Source organism: Poecilia mexicana, unplaced genomic scaffold, assembly GCF_051168715.1.
Source record: "Poecilia mexicana isolate PSO_F unplaced genomic scaffold, ASM5116871v1 scaffold_13, whole genome shotgun sequence".
Taxonomy (NCBI): Eukaryota; Metazoa; Chordata; class Actinopteri; order Cyprinodontiformes; family Poeciliidae; genus Poecilia; species Poecilia mexicana.
This window is the reverse complement of record NW_028263382.1, coordinates 419,370-436,365: the sequence shown is the minus strand read 5'-3', so window position 1 is coordinate 436,365 and position 16,996 is coordinate 419,370. Positions and strand designations below refer to the sequence as shown.

At 37.5% G+C, this 16,996-nt stretch overlaps 1 protein-coding gene and 1 pseudogene across 1 annotated transcript in view; both read left to right on the top strand.

Annotated features, from left to right (window-relative positions):
- sorl1 (sortilin-related receptor, L(DLR class) A repeats containing) overlaps positions 1 to 16,996 on the top strand; it is a 310,727-nt gene that overhangs the window by 82,174 nt on the left and 211,557 nt on the right. Inside the window, exons 5-6 of the mRNA XM_088011422.1 lie at positions 2,643 to 2,710; positions 13,262 to 13,442. Of these exons, the coding sequence (XP_087867548.1) occupies positions 2,643 to 2,710; positions 13,262 to 13,442 (249 nt within the window). The remainder of the gene's footprint in view (positions 1 to 2,642; positions 2,711 to 13,261; positions 13,443 to 16,996) is intronic.
- Positions 7,393 to 10,243, top strand: LOC148155647 (uncharacterized; annotated as a pseudogene).

The window sequence follows — 16,996 nt, the reverse complement described above, 5'->3', positions numbered from 1 at the left end:
CCAGCCACATGCAGGACCAATACAACACACACTGATTTCACTCACGAACATCCCGAATCCAGAAGAAAATCCCATAAAACCCCAAACATACCAAACATGAATTTAGAATAAACAAACATATGGACGACGTAGAAGCAAAAGCAATAGTTTGTGTACTCATTAAGCGAGCTAGTGTCAGCGTCAAGCCCTGACTGAATGAATAGCCTTATTGTTAAGTATATTATGTCAGGCTAATGATAGCTGAAAAGTTGCCGGGGTTTATCAACTGTGGTACCAGTTTTGCTACAGTTCCACTCATTATCATTTCTGTTGATATTCCTTGTACGAAATGTTGAACAAACATTCATGTTGTTTCCACATATCTCCGATGTCCACCGGACTCTCGGTTGCGCCATGTCAGCTGTTTGGGATTCCACTCCGTGCTTACGTCACCGCGCTTTCTCATTGGCTACTTGTCACATTCAACAGGCTGCGTTCTCGCTCCCAGTCAGGGAAAACCCCACATTCTGCGATAAAAGGGACAAGACAATCCAACATGATGAATATCAGGGCCGTGCAGAGACCACTAAAGGGGCAGGTGCTCAAAAAAGAAGGGCACATCTAACCGAATTCTAGGACAGAATATTAACAAAGCCAAACAAGCTTTCAGAGTTTAATAAACAATGATGAATTACAAAATTGTGAGATATACAATCAAAGGTAAGGAAAATCTCTATATAGAGGATACAACTATGCATATGTAAGATATTTTATTAGTAATTTCTTTCTCCAGGTCTATTTTCTTATAGGAAAATAAACCTGATATAAATTTTTTATAAAAGTATTACTGATTGCACTTTAAAAATGAGGTAACTTTTAAAGGTAAAGTTTAAACAGTAATGATTTCTTGGTTAATGTCAAGTTGTCATATCAAAGACATTTTGAATAATGTAAACTTTGTATTAAAAGTGTCATAATTTACCAAATGACGCTTTATGACAACAGTCATAAATATTCATGAAGGCTTATTCATGTTCATGACATGTTATGTCATGTTTATGACAGTGTCATTCACCCCCCTTCAAATAAAGTGTTACCGTTATTTTAATTCTAAATGAATATCCTTGTTGGACTTTTAATTAAGTGCTATTCTCCTTCAAGATACATTTACCCAACGCTAGAATAAATGCCTCTAGAATAAATACCTCTCTGCTTAAACCGCTACTCCGTGCTCAAGCAGAAACGATACAACGTTCAACGTTTTGTAGCAAAGGAAATATATCCATTATGGAGATCATAGGTTTTGGAAGGGCGATGTGCCCACTATTGCATAAGCAGTACTGAATCATGGCTGCTATCATTAACAATATAGGGAAGAAGCTATTTAGTTATCTTGCTTTGCTAGCAAAGCCGATAGCTAGCAGCTAGCTAATAGCACATCAACAACAGCCTAATGTATGTACGATAAAAATACTGAATCAATAGATAATAGTTTTTCCTCACCTGGCTGTCTCCTCCCGCTCAGTAGTTCTTCAGAGAAAGGCTTACCTCTCTGCTTAAGCCGCTACTCCGTGCTTAAGCAGAAACGAAACAATGTTAAACGTTTTCCGTCATCTGACAAGTAGCAAGTCTACTCCTCTTTATTCACCAAAAATTTTGTTTTTTTTTAATTCACCAAAAACAGTTCTGTAATCTGGAACGTTTGCTACGTTGAGCTCCAGTTAGCAGCCTTATCTCACTGTGCGAGAGGCAATTGCGTCGTGTGTCATGGGCAAAAGGTCAAAGGTAACAAGGTGACCGGAGGGCTAAAATACCCAACACAAAACCAAATAATTTTAGTACGTTATTATGTGTCAGAAGAGGGCGTAGGAAATAATAATACTAAAAAAAAAAAAAAAAAAAAGAAAAGAAATTTGACCAAAAGGGCCCTTGGGGGCAAGGAGCAAAAGGGGCAGGTGCTCAAGCCCCCCTTTCTGCACGTGCCTGTTGAATATGCTCGATTTTAGATCGGAGCAGTCACCATATAATCATGCAGATCGGGCTTTGAATGTGGGAATAACCTACAGGCATAAATTCATTCTTCTTTCTGTGCTAATAGGCACCTTCGCAAAGAAACTTTTCAAATACATGTGTCTCTTACTCATTTTGCTGCTTGTGGGCTCAATGTTGGCGTGCAAGACGTAAACGAGAGAATCTGTTTAAAGGAATTTCAAAATAAAAGATTCTCCAGACTCGGATAATACAAGACATTTTACCAAATGACACTTTATGACAATAGTTATAAATATTCATGAAGACTTATTCATGTTCATGACAGGTGTTATGTCTTGTTTATGACAATGTCTTGTCAGTCTTATGCATACCCCGTCAAATAAAGTGTAACCAACTAGTTTTTGTTTTTTTTTACATTTGCAGAATATAGACAAGGACTTGTGCATATTTGTAATGGAAAATCAGCTTTAGAAAGCTTTGAATAATTGTCTTCCTGCCTTCAGCTCAAGCATTTCCTCAAGCAGTTTCCCTTGTCATATGTGTGAGAGCTGGAGCATAGCAATCAGTCTGACCTGCATTTTTGAAATTCATCATCCCCCTCTTTCTTCTCCTCCTCCTTCCCTGCCTCCCCCCACTATCCCTCACTCACCCACCCATCTCCATCTCCACAGCTGTGGAAGTCAGACGACTTTGGGGAGACGTGGGTGTTGATCCAGGAACATGTGAAGACCTACTTTTGGTAAGACAACAGCTGTCTCTGTTTGTGATGTTCAGACCTTGCACAGGAGTGTGAATGTAACGTGAATGGGAGGAGTGTTTTGGGCTCTGTGGTATGTTCCCTGAATTTACAGTGAAAAAAAAGAGGAGATTCTTCCTTCCTGAAAATATCAGTGGAATGTAAGAACATTTGGTTGGAAAATCCAGCTGGGTTCAGTTATGTCAGCACCAGCATCATACGTCATGCTTTCATGGCTGAAAGAGTTGAAGAAGGGTAAATGTGGACAATTAGTTGGCCAGGTTGAACAATGTTAAAGATGACACAAAGACATCTAGTTGACATTCTGCTCCAGATTATTCAGATGACGGGGTTGATTGTCTGTTATAGTCAACCCCCATGTCTTTCTTTTGCATTCTCAAAATTTCACCACCATTTATGTGAATTTTAACATGTCATCCACTAAATTTATTAGGGATGGACAATTGTCTTTTGACAGGTAAAAAGCCTGTTTATTTGTAGGATTGATTTTAAGATTTCATTGCTTATTTTTTAAATCTGAAAAGGATATCTCTGTGATCTAAATATGCACTCTGCAGAAAGAGTGCTTGAGTCAAACAGCCAGTTTCTCTTGGATGTTCTGAGATTCCGGTTAAAATTCAGAGGTAGTCAGACTTTTGCAATTTGTGCTCCTAAACTTTAGAACGGTTTACCTTTTCATTTATGGACCGCTGAGACTTTGTTTTGTTTTTTTTAGCTGTTTGATTTAAACAGGGTTTGAGTTTCTTTTATGACAGTTAAGGATTATATTTGTATTTTCTTTTAACCTTATTTCTATATATATTTTTTATGTTCTTATTATTTTATTGAATTGTACAGTACTTGGGTCAACAGCGTTTGTTTTTATGTGCTATATAAATAAATTGACATTGACAAATTGGTATAACACTGTAATTCGTCCTCATAAATCAAAATAGGCCAGTATTAAGAATCAATATTTATTTCCATCTTGTCATCATTTGTTTCTGGAGGGAGAGGCGAGAAGGTTGGTCATTGGTTTGGCCATGTGACCAAACCAATAACACGGCTGCATTACCATTGACTGTATACTTGCGCAATTTTACTTTTTGAAAATAAATTTGCTTAATGGAAATATGCCAATTTAAAAAAAAACTAACTTTTGTGATAAAGGATGAGATAGTTTTACTTTGCAAAACTGCAATGGAAACACTTTTTGCATCACACAAGTCACATGAGCAACAAACATCCAACAAAGGTTGCCACTGGTGCAAACCCTGAAGAACAAGACAAGAAGCGGTAGGAGGATGATGGCGTGACATTTTTTTATGTCTCATAAGTCACACGTGAACAAACTTATTTACTTGTGATTTTAATTGTTTAATAGAAGGGCCACATTTGGAAAAGTGTTTTTTTCGACATTAGTGGAATGTTGACAAAATTTGCACACATTTGTTATGAAAATGCAGGTAGTGATAGGGATGCAACAAAGAATTGTGTGAGGGGGTATCAGTAGGATGGATGTTTTTTTTCCCAAGGCGTCAAAGGAGAAATTGGCTGTTGGTGCATTTGTTGGTGACTTTAATCAGCACGAGGATTGCTGTAAAATGAACGTGTGGTTTTCTAGTTGAACCACAGATGGTTTTGAAAACTCTCTCCAGGGCCGTTTAAACAGCTACTGGAGTACATTAACATTCTTTTCTCTGACTGTTTGACTTCTTTTTTGTTTTTTGAACAAAGACTTTATTTTATTAGTTATGCATTCAGATTCAATGATTAGCACATTAAGTCACAAACATCAATTTCCAGTACAACCAAACAAATCAGTTGAACAATAACATCCGAACAACTCGGCGAGTTGAAGTTCTAAGGAGTCTTTTCTCCACCGCTCAGTGGAATATAAAACACAGGTTACAAATGGATTACAAACATGAAATATGAAATAAGGGAAAATCTTCCTTAATTAACTTTTGCCTGCATCTTAACAGAGACATATGTTAAATACACATATAAAGAGTATACTTGTGTATTTAAATTTATTTTACTTGCTACAATGTTAATTGCAAATATGTCATCAAAGAGTTCCACCTTTTCTTAAATAAATCAGTGGACATGTTTAGTTTTGCTGTTATTTTCTCCATTGTATAAACGTTCACTAGTCTTTCTTTCCATTGATTTATAGTAGGGAGTAAAGGTTTATACCAACATACTGTTATCATTTTTTTGGCTACGAGTACAAGGATTCCAAACAAGTACTGTATTTCTTTACTTAATAAATTACTTGGGGGTACTCCCAGAACAAAGACAAGGGGGTTCCATTCAATGTAAATGTGTAAAATATTTGAAATTTACTCTAATTCTTTCCCAAAATGTTTTAATCTTTTACAATCCCAAAAGATATGAGTGTGATCTCTGACTAGTCCACACTGTCTCCAGCACAAATTTGATTTAGCTTGATCAAATTTTGAAATAATATACGATGTTTTGAAATATCTAACGATTACTTTCCAATAAAATTCTTTCCATGTTGGACTGTTAGTAAGTTTATGTCCATTTTCACAAACTTGCTCCCACTCTTCATCCTCAGTCACAACATTCATTTCTAGTTCCCACCTTTCCTTTATCCCAGGAGGCCCTTCCGTCATACATGACTATAAACATTTGTAGAGATTTGACACAGTTTTATCAGATTTTTTTTCTTTGATCTTTATGAAGAACATTTCTAAATCAGTAGGTCATGATTTAAGACCATTCAGTATGGGACATCAGGTAACTTCTCAACTGCAAATATATCTAAAAATCAGATGCAGTCAACCCATACTTCTCCTTCATCTGACTAAGTGATTTCAGAATCTCCCCTTCAATAAACATTAAATTCTTGTTTTGCCAGATTCGAAGTCCTGAATCCTGTTGCCCTGGTAAAAAGTCTATTATATCCAAAATTTTTAAAGCCCTACATAGCCCTAGACAGATTGAGGAGCTTTCATATTTTTTAAAATCATGCTTAAAGTCTTTTGTGTGCTTTTCATCCACGTATTTGTAATTTTGTACTTGTTCCAGATTTCAGTTGAGCAAAATGCAAGGGCCTGTAATGAAAATTTAGGGCATGCGCTTTGTTCCAGTGTCAGCCATGTTGTTTCTTTATTAGCCAATCTACAGTTGCATACAATTGTGCTGCCCAATAATATAATTTTAAATTTGGTAAGTTAAAACCTCCATAAGGCTTACCACTGGTCAGCTGTGTAAATTTGATTCTGGCCTTTCTTTTCTGCCAAATAAATGTAGATATAATTTTTTGCATTTTTTTTCTTATCTTGTTGTTGGAATCCAAATAGGAAGGGACATAAACAAATACAACAATCTGGGGAGAATATTCATCTTAACTGTTTCAATCCTTCCAAAAAAGGAAAGCAGTAAAATTTCCCATCTTTCTAAGTCCTTTTGAATTTGACTAGTCCAAGCAAATTATGGACTAGTTGTCCATAATTTGCTTGGACAACTAGTCCATAATAGTCTAGTTCCCATAATTTGCTTTGTATAATTTGGAAACATCCGTGGTAATATTGATTCCCAAATATCGAAACCTATTAGGTGACCAGTTGAAACTCACTAATTTGGATAATTCTGAGGGCCAGGTCCCTCTTATCATCATGGCCTCTGATTTTGATTCATTTACTTTGTATCCTGAGACTACACTGAAGTCTTTCAAACATTTTAAAATATTTGGTATAGAAATTATTGGGTCTCTAATATACAATATGACATCATCAGCATACAGTGACAGTTTGTGGGTCCTAATTTTATCTGGTATACCTAGGATTGATGAGTCTGTCCTGATTAGCTCTGCTAAAGGTTCTATACTAATGGACCTTACCAAGCTCCGCCCAGAAACGCCCTTGAAAATCCCATGTGGCTGCATGTCTCACAAAGAAAGCCTCACGGAGCTTAGTTTCTATGTAAACATGGCGTCTTTCATTTCAACTGACTCTCTGCAGAGTATTTCTGAGTCGATTAGTGTAGCATTTCTGCCGGATTTTCAAAAAATATCAGCCACGACAATGGACAGGGGAACCAACAAGTTCATTTCATCTTTTTTGGATGACATCAAGGTGTTTGAGCCACGCAATGCCTCCAACATTGTGCGCGTCGCAGCTAAATGCTACCGGTTGATGAAGAAAACAGCAGATCCTCACTCCCTCAGCATAAATATAGCTGTGGACAAGATCACTGATGCCTACTGTTCTTGCAAGGCTGGGTAAGTCGGGCATTCATGGTTTTGAGGGTTACTTTTGAAATCAGTGATTTCTGTTGTTGGCAAATGTTTGTGTGCCTAGGCCTGATACACTGTACTCGGTGCTAGCGTGGCTAACACGATTATAGTTTAGTAAAAAGCCTTTTCAGGTAAAATAAAATCTTTAATGTATGTCAGATACGGTGCACATTGCATATTGATCTGTTCAGCTAACGTAAGACTGTGTAACAGACAGGCTTCAAGGTGTAGAAGTTGTATTGGTACTGCCATTATGCTGTACTTGGCTAAAAGGTTTTCATAATGTATGTGTTTATTATTGACTTTTTTTTTCAGACTTGGGGGTCATTGTTCACCTATTATAGGCATCCTTAAGACCTTACAATATTTCAAACTTCAAAATTTTTCCTTGATCCCTGACTGACTGAGCTGCACCAGTATGCCACAAGCTTGGGGAGCACCATCGGCTCGGGGTTTGAGGATTGAACCTGTGGCCATTAACCACCTCACTCTGGTGCGACACGTGACTAACTGCAAGCGCAGACCAAAGGAATGCAGTGTGGACGTGAACAAAAAGTATGTATAGTTGGTTTTGAACAAAATGTAAGAATGAACAGTAACACAAGTTTTGTTTGCAGAGATAGTTCAATACACATTTAGCTTCCTTTGGTCTGCGCTTTAGCTTTGAAACAAAATTTATATCAAAATAATTTTATGTACCCTTGTGTTGTCTTCCGATTCAGAGTGTAACTACAATTGCATGAATGCAAACAAAGCAAACACATTAAACATTTTTTATTTTAATTACCGTTGCAAATTTGACAGCTCTCAAAATAAATTTCCATTGTATTTACATGGTGATAAAGGTTGAACCCGAGGAGATAGCTGTGCTGACAGCATTACATGGTACTCCATTGGCGACTGTTGTGAAATGCCAAAGCATGTTGCTAGATTGGATAGACCAAAGTTTTGTCTCAGTCTGCAAATAGTCAGAAAAAGCCCATTTTCCGCTGACATTTCTCCAATATCATTTCTGTTTCCAACATAAATCAAAGTCTCCCTCTTTGGCAAGAGAAATGTAAATAGTGACAAGAAACGCAATACAAAACTGTTTTCCTTTCTGTTCTTGCTGTACGGCCGTCTTCTCTTTCTGTAGGTGTGTTTCTAAATGTTCCACTTTTGCTTTTAAGCGACTGATTTCTCTTTTTGCCATTTCCAACTCTGCAGTCAGTGCCAGCATATCCAGCGGTGAAATCCCTGAAAACAAACAAAAAAGCAATTTACATATCTATATATATATTGATAATGCTCTTTTTTCTTTTTTGTTTCAGACAAGGAGCTTGAAGGCAGATGGGACAGCAGTTAAACAACAGTGTTGCAAGACATGTGTCACAAATAATCCACCGGTGGATCTTCCAGAAAGAAACAAATCTATGAAAGACATTAATATTTGTGAAGATCCTGTGGGACTTGAAGCTCGAACCAGAGGTCAGAGTAAATGTTCTGAGTGGTTTGAGGCGAGGAAAAAAAGGCTAACAGCGTCAATTTTCTATCAAGTCATGGTCAGAAAAGCAAAGGTCACAGACAAGTTTCTAGAGACAATTTTTAATGTTAACTCGGTTTCAGCCCCTTCACTGGATTATGGGCGAAGAAATGAGCCCTTAGCAAAAGCGAAATATTTACAGATTCATCAGGACCGACACTTGCACGAGTGTGGCTTTGTGGCCAGTAATCGCTTTCCCTTCTTAGGTGCTTCACCCGACGGCAAAGTATGTCATGGTGGCCAGTCAGGTGTAAGAGAAATAAAGTGTCCATATGCTGCTCGAAATTCCACCATTTTGGATGCATGCATGCTACCCAATTTTTGCTTAGAAATGCAACAATGTGGCTCTGCTTAGCTGAAGAAGACACACATGCACTATGCTCAGGTTCAAGGTCAACTTATGATCACAGGATGTGATTTTTGTGACTTTGTTTTCACTCACAAGGGTCTACATGTAGAAAGAGTGAAACTTTTGTCCGTTTTCCTCTGTAGCATCGTCCACAAAGAGTGTTGTTCTTGACACATTACTTTTATGCTGTCGTCTGAAACTGGAAACCCAGTTTCAGAATAAATATGTTTTTTGCATATTTATTCAAACTGTCATGATGTCATGGCTGTTTAAGAGACAGATAATCTGTGAAAAGATTGATCTCCTCTCTCTCCTCCCTGAGATATTGTTATCCTAAGAAATGCACCAAAAACAACCAATCAGAGCCAGGAGAACAGTCTTGGAGCTGTCAATTATCCTAATGTAATTGCTGTTCAGTGTGCTAATGGTGGAGAAACGACTTTACATGACAGGAAAAATATTTATCCGCTGTCATAAGTGGCCATGCTAACTAGCCTAGCATTCATGACAGGCTCAGCTATCAGGAAGAAGCTGTGGCCGACCTCAGGGGTACTGGAAGGGGGTGAGCAGGTGCAAGTGAGTGCGAAGACCGCCTCCTGACTTTGATTGGTTGTTGATAGCACTGGAAGAAGACAGAGGAGCTCAATTTTTTTCACATATCTGTCATGACAAATAATATCTAAAAATGAATTAAGTTACATAATGCTGGTTTTAGGTTGGTTAAACCATAACAGTTTTGTTCACCAGCTGATATTGCTCTGTACATAAATTAAAAATATTACATTCTACTGAAATTTGGAATGGAATTTCTTTTTGCTAATGCATTCTAAAAATATTGCTTTGGGATTCTTGAAAATCTGCCAAGAAGCCATTAATATGCAGGTTGACTCAGGTGAACATAAAAACAACCAAAAGAGGTGAGGACATTCTGAGTGTTCTCCTAGGGATTAGTTCAGAGGAAGGAGCAGATAGAGTCCAGACAGCGTCTGCAAGTTGAACTGGGAGCTTTGAAAGGAGGCCAGAGAGGCAGCCCAGACGACACACTGGTCTCTCTGTTCAGCTGTCCAAGCTGTGGAGGAAAACAGCCTGCTTTGGAAAGCTGCTGATAGGATGCAGCAAACCACCTCCATTCATGCAAGCCAAGCGACTGTTCCATACTGCTTCAGTCTGGTGGCTACAAATAGCTCCACATACAGCCATGTGTTTCTGGTTGGAAAATGGCAAATCAACTTTTTTCTTCAGAAATGTCATGTCAACAATAAAAAAAAGAATATGAGGTCCAGATTCTTGGTGTGGTTTAGCAGTGTTGTTAGACAGAATTTAGTTTCTAACTTAACACATCTGAAATACTAATGTGTGCAGCAGGAATATCCTGTTTAGAAAAAGAAAAAAAAACAAGCATATCGAAGCATAAATAAAATATTTAGGCATGACTTCGAGCATTTTACACCAGCAGCTGGGAGCTCCTAGCCACAAGGATAGCAACATCGCTTAATTTGTGTCTGACAGTGTGACCACTTCAGTCCATAACTCACCAAAGAAACAGAGCAGCCTCACAGGAGCAGGACCACATTCTGACCCAGAACACTCTTAAAACTGGAGATGACACAAAATAAAAATGACACAAGAGCCTATACTGCTGTGAGAGACTGACAGTTTGTGCTGCAGCCAATCTGCTTTTTGAGCAGCTCAAACCTATTATGCTGGCTTTGCTGTCAATATTGTGCAGATTCTGATTGCTGCTTTGTTTTGAGGTGAAAAAAAAAACCACGAGAAGATGGGGATGCCAGGCCAGTCACTAGAATCTGATTTTCTTTTACCTGATTGATTCTGAGAATGAAAAGATGTTGCATGTTTGGACAATTACTCCTTCTGGCTTTTGATGAAGTGCATGCAGCAGGAATAATTTTTCCTCTTACTTTTTTAATGATGAGCAACCTTGGCAACAAGTTTAGATTTTTTTTAGCAACTGGGAATAATCCTGTCACACTAATCAATTAATCAAATAATCACAAGGCAAATTAAAATGAGCTCAATAATTCTGATGATTAATATTTTTTGAAGGGCAATTTTAAAGTATCTTCCAGTCACTGTCTTTAGTGTTCTTTTCTAAATCAATGTTTATTAGTCTTTTTAGAGAGTGAACTAATATATATCTATATATTACTCAAAAATGACTTCAAAACAATATTTTTGTTAATGACAATAATTTTGGGACAATTTATTGCGGTGATAAGGTTTCATGGATGCAGAGAGAATGAGGAAGATCCATCAATTAAATTGAACAAGGATCATATCTCTGACTTTGTAACAGAGAGGTTTAAAGAGGAGCAGCAAAAGCAAAGTTGATTAGCAGAGCTGCTAACAACAGATGATGTCATCCAGGACATGTTACTGTGGAACAAACCCAACTCCAGAGGAATGTAGCTGGGGGCATATTGACTTATTTTAGGAGGGGGAGGGGAGAGGGGCAGATTAAACTAGCTTTTACTTGAATATAAATACATAAACAAACCTTTATGTTACCTTTCAAATAAAATGGCCGTTTGTTAGTGCAAAATAATAAGTATCTAAACAGTGACATGTATAAAAATTCAGTATTTATACCCAAATTTGCATAAACATTAGCTCATATATTTCAGAAATCTAAGTATCTGTTGTTTCCTGTCTCTGAAATCTGTTTTTTAAATGTAAAATCAATCTACTCAAGAGTAGCAATAGTAATATTCCTTTAGTAAAATAAAAAAAAAACTACAGTGCAGTAAAACTGCTCCTATAAATACACTATTCCCCCCAAAAAAGTTACTCAAGTAAATGTAACCAGTACTACCCACTTTTGAACATATGGTAGAGAACAATACTAGTAGCCTGTCCTTGTTAATAAGCTTAACGTGATATCTTGGCATTAGATAGTCATCATTTAGCTAACAATACCTGCATTAAACATTACTCGACTCACTCCGTTAGCTTGGGGGAAACAGAAAGTTGGTCACTCTGAGGTAATAAACCCCCACAAAAACAACAACAAAAAAACAGCTTCTAGTCCGGGGGGGGCCGGGGGGGTGAGTTGTGTGGGCAGTTGTGAGACAATCATACAGCCAGTCTTCAGTCAGAGGTCTCTTCATATTGGTTGTAAGACTTACTGATGGTGGAAATTCTTCCAGGTCAGGCATCACCATCTATGACTCTGGAGATACTTAATGATATAAATTATGTCATTTTAATTTACCTTTTGGAATAAAATACATTTGAACTGAATCAAATTTCTGCAACATAAAATGTGTTCAGTACTTCAACTGCAATTAGATAGTTTTAAAGTGCAATATTAATGACTATTTCTATAGTGAAAATTAAAGTATGCCTTAAAAATTCTCTATTTTTAAACTTTTGTTGTTCTTGAATTTGAGAAACACTCAAGAATTCCAAAGTGCTTGTACTATAGAGGGATTATTTGTTTGAATTATTTGTTTGGAAACACAGATTATTTGTTTGTTGCAACTTCACTTGTATCTGCAACAAGTCAAGTTGCAGATGCACGTGCAACTTGACTTGTCAGTGTACTACAACTGTTTATCACAGAGTGATAAAATAAGTTATTCTACCAAAGTGACATTATTGAATGAGATGCGTCTTAATGGCCCACAAGTATTAAATGCAGCCTAAATGTAAATAGTTTTAATAGTTAGAATAATGTATTCTTGCCTACGTTCTGAATGCGACACTTTAGAGCAGATGATGAGGCAACATGACGTCAACTGATAATGCCTCTATAAAGTATCTGAGAAAAAACAATAAATTTTATTCTATTCTAAATGCGACATAAAAATGACTTTTTTGTCCAGTCTTGCTGCCAGATTTAATTTTGTATGTGTATATATATATATATATATATATATATATATATATATATATATATATATACACTGCTCAAAAAATAAAGGGAACACTCAAATAACACATCCTAGATCTGAATGAATGAAATATTCTCATTGAATACTTTGTTCTGTACAAAGTTGAATGTGCTGACAACAAAATCACACAAAAATCATCAATGGAAATCAAATTTATTAACCAATGGAGGCCTGGATTTGGAGCCACACACAAAATTAAAGTGAAATGTTCCCTTTATTTTTTGAGCAGTATATATATGTAGCTGAGATTTCCACTGTAATCATAACACAGGTAAGATCCCCCTCTGGTACTATGAAGGGGTGAGGAGAGGAGAAATGTTCAATTCTGTGCTCAACAGAAAAAAAATAAAACATTTTCAGGCTTTCAAAAGGAAAAAAAAAACATTTAAGAAAAGTTTAGTTTGGAGAACATAAAAGCTTATTTGGATTTATTTCTTATCTCCTTTCTCCCCATGTTCTTTCACCTGTCTGTCTCAATCCTTCTTGTTCTCCTCCTCCGTCTCAGGGGTGTGGAACCCTACGACCCCTCCACCACGGTGCTGGTCCAGAGACACGAGCCGCAAGGCGTCTCCACTGTACTAAGCAGCACCGATTTCTTCCAGAGTGAACAGAACCGGAAAGTCATCCTGGAGCAGGTGGACAGCTTCCAGCTGAGAGACAAGTACATGTTCGCTACAACCACACTGGTAAGTGGGAGGAGTCTAGCGCCCTACCCAGAAAACTCTGACATGCTTCTGTTATGATTCCATTAACAGTCAGGTAATCTGAGAAGTCAGTTAACAAGATCTTTTACATCAAAGACTGTCAGTGCATCGCTAAAAAAATATCCCAAGTGCTAAAATTGAGAAATATGAAAGCCAAGAGTGGACATTTTCCGCATATTCTTTGTCCCAGTGATTTTCTTGAGATAATTTGTCCTTCATATGCATTCTGTTGTGGATGGAATTAGGTTTAACACACAACCACAGACACCAATCTGGTGATCTTGAGAAAATAATCAAGGAAAAAGTATGTGCGGAGGACTTCCAATCTTTTCTTAATGTCACTGAATACTACTGTCTGCTGTGTTGTAGGAGATGAGAGATATTATCTTTGTGTCCTGCTTACTGTAGACGGGAGATTCACTTCTACATGGCTTTAGCTTGGACAACTTTGGTATTTCCATATTATCTGATACATTAAAAAAATAAAAATTCCCTTCTCACCCTCCGCGGGTGGTCTCTTTTTCATCCTCTGAGCTTGAGTCCTCTACCAGAGGCCTGGGAGCTTGAGGGTTCTGCGCAGTATCTTGGCTGTGCCTAGAACTGCACATTTCTGGACTGAGATGTCTGATGTTGTTCCTGGGATCTGTTTTAGCCACTGCTCCAGTTTGGGGGTGACTGCCCTGAGGGCCCCGATTACCACAGGCACCACTGTGGTCTTCACCTTCCAGGCCTTCTCCAGTTCCTCTCTGAGGCCCTGGTATTTCTCCAGTTTCTCGTGCATATATATATATATATATATATATATATATATATATATATATATATATATATATATATATATATATATATATGTATGTATATTAGAGATGTGCCAATCAGGGGTTTTCCTGCTGATTCCGATGGCCCATCACGGCCGATCACCGATACCGATCACATAATTATTATTTTTTTAATCATAAGCGCTATGGTTACATTATGTGGAAAAAAGGAATCAAGAATTCACCTTAATTTAAATATAAAACTTGTTTTTAATAACTTTTTCCAAGAAAAAAACAAAACAGGCATTGTGCAAATTGTACTGCTATTGGTAATACTATCTTTAACAGACTGAAAACATATGAAGTCTCTGAAGAGGCTAAATAATGCAAAAAGTAAAAAAAAAAAAAAAAAAAACCTCTCAACATTGCCAAAAGATTCAAGTTAAAACTTAACATTCACGGGCTCCATTACAATAAACAATCCTGAGTTACTGATGAAAACTTCCTGATAGCAGGGCTAGCTGATTACTGCTAATTCTAAGTGGCTGTTTCCAGGGGTGAAAGTAGGGGTATGCAGGGTACTGCATACCCCTAAAAGATTTAGCGGGGGTACGCAGTACCTGCAAGAGAGTGGAGCAGCCGTCTGCTGTAAAAAGTCAATGGGTTCACTGTGCAGCCTTGAGTGCGCCCACTAATCAGCCGTGACTGATTAGTTTTTCAAGAACAATCCAAAACACGACTTAATCAGTTAATAAATAGCTTCCCCCCGTCCATTTCATATTGTTTCTGAACTGTTCTTTGTTAGAGCAGGGGTGCAATACGTCGATCGCGGAAGGTTTTGAGTTGATCTCGACGCTGAGACCAGCAAGTCCTCCTCTGTCTACTTATCAAAACGTTCATAACTTTATTAAAGAACAACAAAAAGTCAACAAAACGTTTTCAAATTAATGACCCAACAAAAAATAATAATCTCAGTGATTTCAACAAGGTGTTGCGCAATTCTGTGTATTTCGGTTCCATTATCAAAATAACTAGCAGAGCAGGAGCTTAAAATTAACTAATCAATCACCGCTGTGTTCATGAGAGGCTTACTAATAATCGCAAAAAAAAATATCAAGCCTGAAAACCTGATATCGTAACGGACTAAATGTTTTAAACGTAATCTGTGCTCCGCTTGAGGAGTGAGCAGTTGCCACGGCAACGGGTGTGCTTAAACGACAAACAGAGAGAGAGAGAGTAAAAAGGTGCGAGTAGTTTTGAGTTGGTCACCTGTTCGGGTTGTTTTACCTTTGCTGTGGCTCATCACAACCACTGTAGTTTCTGAACGTTCAATAAACGACAAACTTGGACTAATTATCTCGTTCGTCTGTTACTATACGTCATTCACAACAAACATCAAACACAGTAAATATGTTTCATTAAGTATTTAACAAACAAATGGCTTCTACCGCGATAATTATGTGAAATCAAATTGTCTAATTCAAAAATAATAGTTTTATTGCTCTCTGGCATCTTTCTTTGAGCTCAGAGTCTGAGAGACTTTTCCTCTATCAATTTTTTTTTTGCTTCTTATTTAGTGGAAATATTGATGTTGATGATACTTTCTCCAGAATAATAACCTTTTTCAATCTTCATTGCACCAATGTTGAAAATGAGGCTCTAACATTCACAATTGACATTGAAATAAAATTCAGTCCAACATATGGTTTGAGGTGATTCCTCTGGAACCAGTTGGAGAAAAAATATCCCAACTTCAGAAGATGTGCTTTTAACTTAATAGAGCTCTGTGGTTCCTCCTATCAGTATGAGAGTCAGGGTGAGGAGGCGCCAAGTCAGGAATACGAAGTGGAAGCTGCAGGATCTTCAGAACAAACAGGTCATGATGCTAGGCCTACTGATTATTCCTCTATCTGGACACAGGATCAATATAACCAGTTTAAAAGCTAAAATGAACGGTTATATGCCAGACATGGAAAACTGGGATGCACTCCATGACATGATGTTCAGAATTTAGATCTCATGGCATCTGAACATGTCAGCATTGCAGCCAGTGGGCTGAGGGAAATACAGCTTTATTTTGTAACAATTCAAGAGCTAACCAGCTTTTATCACTTCGCAAGAAAATTTATCAGCACAGAAATTCCAAAGCACACAAAGAAGCAGTTATAGTTTGTTAATTCACAGTATTCAGTCACGCCCCTAACTCCTCCCAACTCTAGCATGACTGACTACTGACCAGCTCTCCGTCTCACGGGTCCGAAAAGCCTCTAATTCCGGAGTATTACCGCAAATAAGAATTTAGAGAACTTTTGTTTAAGCTGGGGGCGAGAAGGATTCGTCTAAGCTCTAACTACCTTCATCCAGACGTTATGCCCCACTTCAGTTCATGATTCAGACATCGGAGTAGCCCTGCTGGTGTCCGAGCTCATGAACCACATCTGTTAACGGTAGCTCCATCCCTGTAATTAACGTGCACTTGTTACCGGCTTAGATAATTTTAGTGACTAGGAATAAGTCCCAGGGACATTATTTATCTGAACTAAAGAACGTACGAAGCCACCCTAATTTACTAAGACCACAAACACCGGTTTTACAATGATCAGAAGAATTAAATCTAGATGACTCAAATAATTTAACTGTCCACAGCATCAATTAGACTTTAGTAATTTTATTAGCAAGCTTTAGCAAGGGAAAAAAGACATACAGCATTTCAATAAGAAATTAAGAAATTAAAACTTTTAAGAATTTTTAGAAATTACTCCTACTTCTAACCCTACT